Source organism: Sorex araneus, chromosome X, assembly GCF_027595985.1.
Source record: "Sorex araneus isolate mSorAra2 chromosome X, mSorAra2.pri, whole genome shotgun sequence".
Lineage (NCBI taxonomy): Eukaryota > Metazoa > Chordata > Mammalia > Eulipotyphla > Soricidae > Sorex > Sorex araneus.
The window spans coordinates 37016317-37028669 of record NC_073313.1 but is presented as its reverse complement, the minus strand read 5'-3'; the positions used below and the strand labels follow the sequence as shown (position 1 = coordinate 37028669).

The following is a 12353-nucleotide window of genomic DNA, read 5'->3' as shown; positions in this document are numbered from 1 at the left end:
TGAGGGGCTGAAGCGAGAGCACAGTGGGAAGGGCATCTGTCTTGCATGCGGCCAACCCAGGTTCGATTCCCAGTATCCCATATGATCTCTTGAGCCTGTCAGGTGTAATTCCTGAGTGCATGAGTCAGGAGTGACCCCTGTGCATTGCTGGGTATAACCCAAAAAGAAAAAACAAAAAAGTAGTACTTGACTTCATGGAGGTCAGGGTACAGGAGGTGAGACAAATGGTACAGAGCATTTTGATACATAGGGAATTTAGTTAATGCTATAATAAAACATATACAATGCCCTAAACGATCACAGGTCAAAATTAATTTCAACCAACTTCATGGGGAGGGGAGGTGAGTATAGGTTTGATTAGTCAAAAGGACTCAGGAGGTTAAAGTTAACTTATTTAAAAGGGTGGAATCTCTTGTAGCAGGAACAGAGAAGGAACTATTGAACTAGTATTAAGGCATATTTGTAAAAAGATTGCCAAGGATCATTGGAAGGAAATGTGCAACATAATCTAGCTTCATGCTAAAGTGATGTGAGCTGTGACGGGAGAGTAAACCAGAAAGACAGGGTGGAATCAGGCCAAGTGGAGGGCTACATTTTATCTCCCATAATTTCTCTATCAAGCAACTCGAAGACAGTTGTGATAAGACAAGTCTAATTTGTAATGAAAGGAAATTTATGTGCTAGAAATACAATAAAATACATTCTCAGAACATATGAAGTATAAACTTTATTGAATATTATTAGAAACTGTTAGGATCAAGGTATAGGCGCATATGCTGCCCGAGCCCATGTGCTACCTGCGCCCATGACGCCAAGCACATGTGGTGCCCGAGCACATGTACTGCCCACATCTCCCCTCTTGAGATGTGTGCTTTCATGCTTTCACGTCTAATGCTGGAATGTGTGTAGGGACTCTCTCCGCCCTTGAAGAAGCCCACCTTCTCTCTTAAGCGCACTACTCTCTCTCTCACTCTTTCCCCCTCCACACCTTCAAAAGCCCTCCAAATAAAATCTATTTTACTTCAAAAAAAATAATCAATGTATATCATCCAAGACTGTGTTTGTGGCCTGCTCCTGGGAACCACTGCTACTGGCAATAGGGCGGGAACCAGCAGTTTTGAAGCAGAGAAGAGATGGAATAAAAGTCCATGCTTTCAGGAGAACCACTCCCTCTGGGATTGACATGAAAAGGAAGGATTGGAGCTAAAGCATTTGAAAAGATACTGCAGTGGCCTAAAGGGAGACTTGAGCTAGCACTGAGGCAGATTTGTAGAAAGGCACTTTGCAGATAACGCTACAGAATAACTGTGATCTAGTCTGTGATCCACTGAGTAAGACACATGAAAACAAATGAAACAGTTGGTGAGAGTAAAATGTTAAGGCAAATAAAGTTTCAACATCCAGATGTTTCACAAACATAAATACAGACTTCATATGCATTTCTGCCGACTATAATAACTGCATACAGTCTCTTCCAACACAGATGCTTGCGTAAGTCTTCTCCTTCCCCTGCATTACACATCAAGTATGGAGTGGTACCCGCCTCTTAAAATCAAACAATGCGAGATTAGACTTTGTACTCTCCCCTAATCCTCATGTCTCTGGGTCATCAAGTCAAAGAATTTCTAAATTTTTAGCCCTTTGTACTCTCCTCTTCCCTGTTTCACTGCCCAAGTTTGGGTTTTCATCAGCTTCATGCTTTTCTATGAACAGAGCACCACATTTTCATTTCCCTGTCTCTAATATCCCCTTACCATACCCACCCTTCCCCTCCAACTCACTCTCAATTTTTCTCCAAAATGAAAATTAGTGAAGCACAACTGTCTAGATAAAAATTCTTTATTGAGGGGCCGGAGCAATAGTGCAGCAGGTAGGGCACTTGCCTTGCACATGGCCAACCAAAGTTCAATCCCTGGCATCCCATAAGGTCCCCTGAGCACTACCAGGAGTAACTTCTATGCACTGCCAGTGGCCTCAAAACACCTACCTCAAAAAAAATCTTTTTTGATTTTGCCTAACTTCTAGAAGTTCAGAAAATACCCTTCACAACTGAGGTCCCACTTGCCTTTCCACTTCATCTATGCTCTGGATACCTGTACTACAGACAGCACTGACTCATACCTAGGCATTCACTCTTCTGCGTATATCTCTTTTCTGAGTATTCCCTCCACATTCTTCAGGAATCATATTAGGCATCATCTTCCCCATAAAATCTTCCTTGTTGATTCCAGGAAACCTTTCCCCTGTTCATCCTAAGTAACATGCCCTGTTTTTACTTGGAACACAATATGGCAATAATCTGATACACTGCCCATCTCTCCTATTCTGACCAGTGGTTTCAACTAGTTACTTGGATCCAATGGTCATTTTTCACAGTTTGCTTTGCTCTGCCTTATCACTACTAATTCAGCTAGGAAGCCTTGTTCTTCTACCCCTATGTATGCATACAAAGTGTCTTCTAATGTTTATGGACTCACGTCTAGTATCTACTTTATATTCAAATATTCAAACAATATTTATTAAAGAATAAATTATTAAACTGATGGTAAGTTCATTTTAAGAATAGTTATTAAATACTTCCTCTGCCCCTCTCGGAGAGCCCGGTAAGCTACCGAGAGTATCTCGCCCACACGGCAGAGCCTAGCAGCTACCGGTGGCGTATTGGATATGCCAAAAACAGTAACAACAAGTCTCACAATGGAGACGTTACTTGGTGCCCACTCGAGCAAATTGATGAGCAATGGGATAACAGTGACACAGTGATACAGTGATTAAATACTTTCGCCCTTGCAACTCATATTTCCTATCAAAACTATTCAGATCTGCTTTTATAGCATGAAAGCAGCCAGAAACAATATATAAATGGGTATGTCTGTGTTCTAATAGTTTATTGATTAAAAAAAGGAATTACGGTAAATCTGACCCACAGGCCTTAATTTATCAATTTCAAATGGAATGCACTTGTAGACATGCACTTTTACAAAACAATTTATGAGCCAAAGTAATAATACAGCGGGTTAGGTGCTTGCCTTACATGCGGCCAACTCAGGTTCGATCCCTGGCACCCGATATGGTCCCCTAAACACAGCCAAGAGTGGTACCTAAGCACTGAGTCAGGAGTAAACCCTGAGCACAGCTGGATGTGTCCAAAAAACCAGAATGAAAGATTTCAAATTAATGTAACATAGATACTTAGTACATAAGTTTTATATATTCATATCATAGTAGAGAGATTTATATGACACTCTTGAACAAATAAAATGAGCAAGTATTACTTTTAGTTTTGCTTTTTATATAAACTTATGCTTAACATATTTATATTAAATTAACTAATAAACATGGTTCTGTCAAACATTAGCAACATGTTCTTCTTTTGATATTGTCATATTATTCAAAATAAAACCATGATGGATTATAAAGAAAACCACGCACTGATTTTTTAAAACTTAGGACAACAGCCCTTAACTTAAAATATTTAACATTATATCTTAGAGTAGCTTAAAACAATTTCACTTTTACAATAATATCGCAACAGTATGTATAAAATATATACCTGATTTGTCTGCAAAATGTACTGAAAATTCTCTATGTTCTTCCATATTAAAAGATACTCTGGCACGTGTTACACCTTTGTTAATTATGGATATTGGAAAAATATTGGTACTGTCAACATAGGTGCCAATAAACTTAAGCACACTCTAAAATTTAAAAAGAGAAAATAATTAGAAAGTAGAGGAACATTTCTATATTATGCTTATCAAAGACATTGTTAACTATGGTTTTTTATAAAAACTAGTCAGTTTTCCTTCTTCTGCCCTACCTCCTATATCTAATCAGTTACCAAATCATTTTCCTTGGCAATATTCTGTGTCTGCTGTATTTTATTGTAATGACAAAGACTAATAACACATCACCCCTCATGTTGTTTCTATATTTTCACTTACCCCGATTCTCCTTTCACTTACTCAGATACTCCGATTCTCTTGTCTTAATAAAAAAGTAATCAAAAAATGTGGCCAAATCCCACTAAAGATTCCCTGCTCAGATTTTAGGACCCTGTCCTAAATTAGATAATTTGCTGATTCTCCTCCACCAGCCGGATAATATCCAAGTTCATTAGCAAGGCTCATCCATTCCCCACGACTGTCCTGCACCTCATCTTCCAGCCCCACCTCTCTCCATTCTCACTCCATCACTTCATACTTCAAGCACACTGGATGTCATTTCTATCCAGTACAACAACACTTCACCCTTTTGTCTTTACCAAGGTGTCCTTTCTGTCAAAAAAGCCCTTCTATAACTTGTAATTGCCTGACAAAATATTATGCCTCCTTCAAACCCCAGTTAGTTAAACCACAATTAATTAAACCGTGCTTGGTACTATTACTGTTCCTTCAATGTACTTACATAGCAACATCGCAAAGTCCATTTATTTGTTTACATATCTGTCTCTCCTAGTGGACCTGAGATTTGATACCTATTTGCATCCCTAGCACCTGACACCTAACGTAATTATATTAGGAATGTTTACTGAATATTTGTCAACTTTAGCTAATATATCTGACAGGAACATGTCTCTTCACAAAATTGTGGAGGATTCATCCATCTCGTAGGGCTACTCCATCTATCCCAAAGCTCCTGAGTAAAAAAAAACTGCACTTGACATTGAAGAAGACTTAAAACCATTCTCGTTTTGAGGAAAATTCTGCATTAAAACCAATGTCACAATTTATTTCACTTAAAATAATAACCTCATTCCACATGTGAAATTTGTAAAATCCAAAAGGGATCATTTAAGTCTGATACTGTGTATATGCAAAAAGAAATCACCCCTCTTATCCCATTGTCGCTTTGCCCATATGCTCATTTGAATAAAACCTAATGGTTAATATGACATATAGGTACTAAAACTATACAGCGACACTAGAAAATCATTTTGAAAAGGCAGTCAGGCAACTATGTTTAAAATCCAACATAAGTAGAGAACACTGACTAATTATATATTAACTATATAATCCTACAAGTGATTCGATTATATAGTAACATGCAAAAGACATCACAAATATCTTTAGGATAAGGAAATAAAGTGGTATTTCAAAACTGGTCTAATACTGTTCACAGAAGGAAACCATTGCAATGGTAAGAACAATTCTTGGAGGGGTTGGGAGAGATGGCACAGAAGTTGGGGAGAATGCCTTGCACCTGCCTCAAGTTTGATTCCAAACATCACTGGGTACAGCTCTGGAGAATCTCAAACACTGCTGAGTATGGCCCAAGAGGCCCTCAATGCCACCAGGGTGGTCTGGCACTGCCGGACACCAGCATCAAGGCATTGGCAGGCCTCTGCACTGAGCTTCTAGCCTGGTTAGCTAACAATCACCAGTGGAGCCACCAGGTCTCCACCCACAACAAATATCTTGGATATGACAAGGTGTAATCTCAAGAATCACCAATCTTGCACATGTCAATTTAGCCACTGTAGAGGGATCTAAGTTTTCATGCCATCAGTGTTTTAAAGAGACTCTACATATGTCAATTAATTATCATTGGTAGTGTGGCCCGACTGGAAGCAATCAGTTTCATATTGATCGCTGCACCAGAATAGTGGTTGGTACTATGGTATTAGTAGGTGAGAAAAGGAAATGTTCAGATAACTTATAAATAGTATGACAACAACCCTATCAGTGAGATGATCCTAGATTTCAAACTGCTCATATCTTAGAACATCAGAATGGATAAGTATATAGATCTGTTTTGAAGGACAAAGAAAAGTTTCCTTTTATCGATGAGACTATCATCAAAAAAAATTAGCATCTATATTTCCACTCTATCAACTGTAGGGACAATGTTACCAGGGAATAGACTAATAATTCAAAAAATAAATATGACTATGGTTCAGAAACTGAAACTAAGGGCCAGAATGACATCCCATTTTATATTTAAAGAGTTGGCAAACATTAAGTCTTACAATAAAAGACAGAAATGACTGAAGAGCCAACAGAGCTTTAGAAGAATGAAAATTGTGAAGTCAAACCTACAATTATTCCATGTGTCAGCAGCTGCATTCCTAGAAAAACACTTGAGTATGTACCCCAGAAAAATGCATATGGATATTCAGAGCTCTAGTATTTTTACAACAAGAAAATAGAATAACATATAATACCAATGGATAATAGCATGAGTCTACAAGTGACAGCATGTCTACTCAATAGACAGGTCAAAGTGACAATAAAATACATCTGCACATAATACAGATGCACATTAGAAACACAACAGTCAAAAGTAACTCACCAAAGGCTACAGCAGTACAGCTTGGTAATAAAGTTCAAAAATGAACAAAACAATTGATGATTATGAAATTCATGTGGAGCTGCAACCAAACTTTAAAAAGTGTGGGGCTGGACAAGAATGGTAGAAATAAGTACCACGAGGTTGGCTCCATGGCGTGGAGGCCGGCCTCACATTCTGGGGAGAGGGCAACTCAGAGAAGGGATCACCAAGTAAAATGTGGTTGGAGGCCATGCAGGGGAAGGGTGATGTGTTCCTAATGTAGACTAGAGACCGAACACAATGGCCACTCAACACCTTTATTGCAAACCAGAACACCTAATTAGAGAGAGAGAACAAAAGGGTTCTCCACAGTGGCAGGGTAGGGTGGGGGGAGATGGGACTGGGGAGGTGGGAGGGATCTGGGTTTACTGGTGGTGGAGAATGGGCACTGGTGAAGGGATGGGTTCTCGAACTTTGTATGAGGGAAACATGAGCACAAAAATGTATAAATATGTAACTGTACCCTCACGGTGATTCACTAATTAAAAATAAATAATTTATTTTTTTAAAAAGTGTGGGGCTAGAGCGATAGCACAGCGGATAGGACGTTTGTCTTGCATGCGGCCAACCCGGGTTTGATTCCCAGCATCCCATATGGTCCCGCAAGCACCGCCAGGAGTAATTCCTGAGCGCAAAGCCAGGAGTAACCCTTGTGCATCGCTGGGTGTGACCCAAAAAGAAAAAAAAGTGATAATAATCATCAAATTCAGGAAAAAAGTCATCTCTTCAGAGGGATAAGTTCATAGGTTCATACAGATGACTGCAATGGATTGGCAGTGCTGGACTGACAGTGGCAAACTCTAAAACTTCATCTAATATTCTGTTTTTCACTTACATATATTAATTTTTTAACTTTTAAGTGTCAACTTATTATACAATAAAATATTTTTATTATAATCCCACTGACTAGAACATCTATTTTCACAACTCATAAATTGATTACAAACATAGACAAAATACTCACTGGCTCAATTTCAACTTCAGCGATGTCAACAGTTCCACCAATCCTGAGGGTTATGATATTTGCACCATGAATAGAAATCTGATTTAGGAGAAATATAAAACTTTGTAGAGACCACAGCAAAATATACTCATATACCATTGAAGTACTACTTGGCATTTAGGTAACATTTCATAATTTAAATAATCATAAATTTTACACAAGTCACAAGATTTATTCTGGAATTTGTAATCACTTTATCTCAATGTTTCTAGGAAGAGTGAGTGTACAATTCTTAAAAATCTTACACCAAAAATGGCACAAATTTATAGCTTATGAATCTAACTGCAGAGATCCATTTATTTCACTAGATATTATTTCTACTCCCTTTAGCTCTTTGGTACTTATTTTATTTTATTTTATCTCAATTATGCAAAATTAAAACAGGAAATTAAATGCATACTTACTTCTTTTCTCTTAGATATTAATATCCATACTCACCTCTGAGAGCAGTTAAAAGTTGTTGAGTAAATGCTAAATACACTATCTCCCTTTTAATCCTTGGTATGCTGCAAAGTCACTACTGCTAATACCTTAGTTTTTAAAACAGGAAAATTGAGGCTTTAAAAGGTGCTCTCTTGCTCTCTCACTCTTGCTCCCTCTCGCTCTCTCTCCCTTTCTCTCCCCTTCCATCTCTGTCTCTGTCTGTCTCTCACTCTCTCTGAAGTCATAAAACTTAAACAGCAATGCCTGAACCCAAACCAAAGAGTACTTGAACAGTCAACTTCATGCCCTCAAATTAAGAGAGAAATATATGAATGTAGTTGTACAAGGCTGGAGAGATAGAACAGGAAGTACGTTGCTAGCCTTGCATGCAGCTGACCCTGGGACCCTGGTTCGATCCCTGGCACAGCATACAGCACCCATCTCTGACCCCCAGACATCCAGGGACACTCCTGAGCACAGGGCCAGAAAAAGCACTGAGGACTTTCAGGTGTGGCCCAAAATAAAACCTCAAAAATAGGAATAAAGTTTCAATAAGAATTCAGTTGTATGATTCTAGCAATGTAAGAATGACGATTAGAGGCTGGAGCAATAGCACAGCGGGTAGGGCGTTTGCCTTGCACGAGGCCGACCCAGGTTCGATTCCCAGCATCCCATATGGTCCCCTGAGCACCACCAGGAGTAATTCCTGAGTGCAGAGCCAGGAGTAACCCTGTGCATTTCCGGGTGTGACCAAAAAGCAAAAACAAACAAAAAAAATGACGATTATCTGAATATAAATTTGCCTAAGCAAAATCCCAAAGCAGAAAAACAGCATTCCCTGAAAGCCTACCAGTAAACTCTCAATTTAAATCTAAATGTGTATTATATTTAAGAGAGAAATTTTTTAAACTTTTCCCCACACAATCAGACATTGTTCACAGGAAAACAGTTTTTCAAACTTAATGGGAAAGTGATGTGCCATCTTCACAGTTATTAACCAAAACACCACATTCATAACACTTTATGATGAGCAAAATTTACTCAAAGAATATATTGAACACATAGGTTAAAAGTTTGAATAAAATAAAAAAGAACACAACTTCATGAATCATAAGAAATTTCAAAGTGCTGGAAAGATAATACGGTGGGTACCAGGCTTGCCTTGCACACAGACAACCCAGCTTCGATCCCTGGCATCGCATATGCTCATCTCAGACTGATGGGAGTGATTCCTGAGCACAGAGCCAGGAGTAACCCCTGAGTTGTTTGTATCCTCCACCAAACTGTAACCTCTTTGTGATAAAGAAACCCTTCATTATCTAGCATGGTTTTGCAACCCTAGCATCTACAAAACAGAGTAATATATACAGACACTCAGTGTATATGTGTTCAATGGATGAATTAATAAATCCCATTAGATTATTGAAAGGTCAGCTCTGTAGAATCAGCACAACCAACTAAATCATCTACAAATTTCTACGGGAAATTGAAGAATGAAACTAAGTTAGGCTAGGAACATTAGGAAGCTAGCTTAGTCTGCATAGATCACGGGACCATTCATCTAACATTTCTAACAAAAACCTCAGAAATCATGTGGATGAACTGACTGAAATGGAAGACACGAAAGATGGCAGAGGACTTGCCCTTAACCTGACCTTCCACTTCATTGAAATATGATTGTAATGAGACTATCAAAACCCACCTCCTCCCCATTCCAATATGCACCTGAAGCCATGACAGTTCCAAAATATCGTACCAATATAAAACTTTGGGCGGTCCAATGAGGAAAAATCTATACCCAAGGATCAGTGATCTGTGACTAGTCCTCGTTTCTCATGAATATCCATCTAACTGTCAATGGTGCTACTGTTTCCTAAGGAAACAATAATAAATTCCTTTCTCTGGCCCTCTGAGAGCTTCCTCTGGCATTGGTAATCATTATGTGCAAGCTCTCCAAGATCTAGGCTTGCTGCATTACAGTGCACTATAAAATATAGATAATAACATCATAAAGATTTGCCTGTGGTTTATGTAGTTATTAAATCTATTTAGGAGTAGCATTCCAAAATTGACTGGTTTTTCTTTAATTATCTAATTAAAGTAAGTATCAATTAAAGTGGTGGGAAAAAGTCCACCCTCTCCTCTATGACCAGAAGCGTCACAACATAGACATGCCAAATATTTCAATTTCATAAATTCATATTGATAAAAAGAATCCATTTCAGCTTAGAAAAATCCATTACCAACTTTTACTGAAAGCATAACATATGCCACATTCTAACACTTTTTACAACAGGCAAGACTTGACTTTATAGATCTCTAAGACTGTATCTCTTTAGTGCTAACCCAATCACTTCAAAACAGAATTTTTTTTTTTGCAATGGAGGGGCTCGGGGGCTGGGGTATGAGGTCACACCTGGTAATGTTCAGGACTTACTTCTAGCTCTGCACTCAGGAATTATTCCTAGCTAACAGACATTTTGTAATTGCACTTTTTGTTTCATAACATTAAAACCCATGGCCATCTGAAGAACAATTTAAAACTATTTTTCTAGGAATAAACATGTATGTGACATTTCAAAGCATTATAGGAGACATTGATAACTATGACCAAATTTCTTTTGGCAATGCTAGGGCTTCTGCTACTGAGCTACACCTTAGGCCTTCATAAATATCTTAAATAGTCAATCAAATCTACACAGACGCAGAGTACAAACACACATATAAGTAGTAAAAAATATATAAATTTATAAGATACAACATATTAAAATATATTATATAATATATAAAATATATACTTAGAATTATATATAAAGTAAGATATTGTATATAATAGTTTATATATACATATATATATATATATATATATATGCACATGTCAGGTCCCACACAAATTTGAAACTAATTGCAATTTCAACCTCTTCAATTAATCTGGAGTTTCCAGATTACCACCCATTAATTAAGCTTCTGAGGGAAAGCATCTATTTGAAATAGTCTTGTATTTTGCTAGTAACCTTGTTCCACATTCTTTATGACTATCAAAGCAATTTTTTGCAAGCTCTTGTAGAGCTTTTCTACTTGCTTGATAGGATGTTACCTAGTTCAAAAATTATTTAAGAATACTAATTAGATTTTTTTTTTGCTTTTTTGGGTCACACCCAGCGATACTCAGGGGTTACTCCTGGCTTTGCACTCAAGAATTACTCCTGGCAGTGCTTGGGGGACCATATGGGATGCCGGGGATCAAATGCGGGTCAGCCGCGTGCAAGGCAAACGCCCTACCCACTGTGCTATCGCTCCGGCCCCAAGAATACTAATTAGATTTTGATATTCTAAAATTGCGTTATCTCTTACAGTATGAACTTACCTTTGCTTTTGTATCAAAATTTCCTGCCTCAGAAGGGGTACAGGAGACATTGATAACAGATAGTCCCCCAAATGGAATTATTCCTTCCGCTGGAACAATTTTAATGATAGGTGAAAGACCTTCATCACAAATCTGGAATTAAATATTTGCAGAAAAGCTTCATTATCTTTTAAAAATTACAGCTCCAAAGCTTTCACAGGAATGCATTCAAACTTCCACCCCAAAAAGAGATCTCCAAACATAGAACCTAAGATGATTCTATAAAATGTTTATAAATACCAGGCTGACAAATAATATAAACTTTAAGAATTTTAATTCTTAACCCAGAAATAAGAAACTTTCAGTGATGTCTTCTAATTCAAATAGGACAATAAAATTTATCACCTGGACTTTGTAAAGACTCTGCAAAACTCTTAAAATGCAGTTGTTAGAGATTATGTCGATGCCAACTTAATATGGAGGAAAAATGATGAAGCAACATTTTTGTCTTCATTATTTTTCTTTACAGTCAAATATCTGAGTACAGTTTTGATTCTCAAAAATAGTTTGGGCAACTTAATAATGGATTTATAGTGTGGTCTTTCAAAAGTCAGTTTAGGCCTATCTAACATGCTCTATGCCAGAATAATTCCATGGGGAATTTGTTAAAGTATTTGGGAGGCTAAAGGAAAAAATATACTTCAGAACTGACCCAAAGAAACAGAATAGAACAGGGTATCTGCAGTTGTTCATTTGGGCAGAAGACAACACATGAAAATAAAGCATGAACAGATATCTAAAATGTCAGCCTCTTGTTAGCCTGGGGAGATCCTACATTTTTCTTTAGAAAAATTCACGTCTTTAAACAAAACACACACCTCAATTTAAATTAGAGTCAAAAACTATCAATACCATTTCTTTACAATGGTTCTGCTCAAGGTCCGACCTTTCCCGTGACTGAATATGAAGAGAAAAAGGAAAAGCATGCAATACATTGTAAGACCAACCATGTATTATTTTTTTAAATCACCTTTTTCTTTAACCTAGTCAAATTTAATACGTCAAATTTGACCAGCAAACCTTAACTTGTCAAGTTCAAATGAAGTGCCCTTATAAAAGGGCATTTTTAGAAACTTAACATAATACCTAGTACAAGAGTAAAATATATTCATAACATCATAGTATAAAGCTAGTATTATGTTCAAATATTGTGGTCTAACACGTTTTCTATGAAATAACTAATCATTGACA

At 37.5% G+C, this 12353-nt stretch overlaps 1 protein-coding gene across 1 annotated transcript in view; it reads right to left on the bottom strand.

Annotated features, from left to right (window-relative positions):
* CFAP47 (cilia and flagella associated protein 47) overlaps window positions 1-12353 on the bottom strand; it is a 489064-nt gene that overhangs the window by 410072 nt on the left and 66639 nt on the right. The window contains exons 19-21 of the mRNA XM_055121064.1: window positions 11124-11255; window positions 7295-7372; window positions 3554-3698 (exon numbers count right to left, since the gene is read on the bottom strand). Of these exons, the coding sequence (XP_054977039.1) occupies window positions 3554-3698; window positions 7295-7372; window positions 11124-11255 (355 nt within the window). The remainder of the gene's footprint in view (window positions 1-3553; window positions 3699-7294; window positions 7373-11123; window positions 11256-12353) is intronic.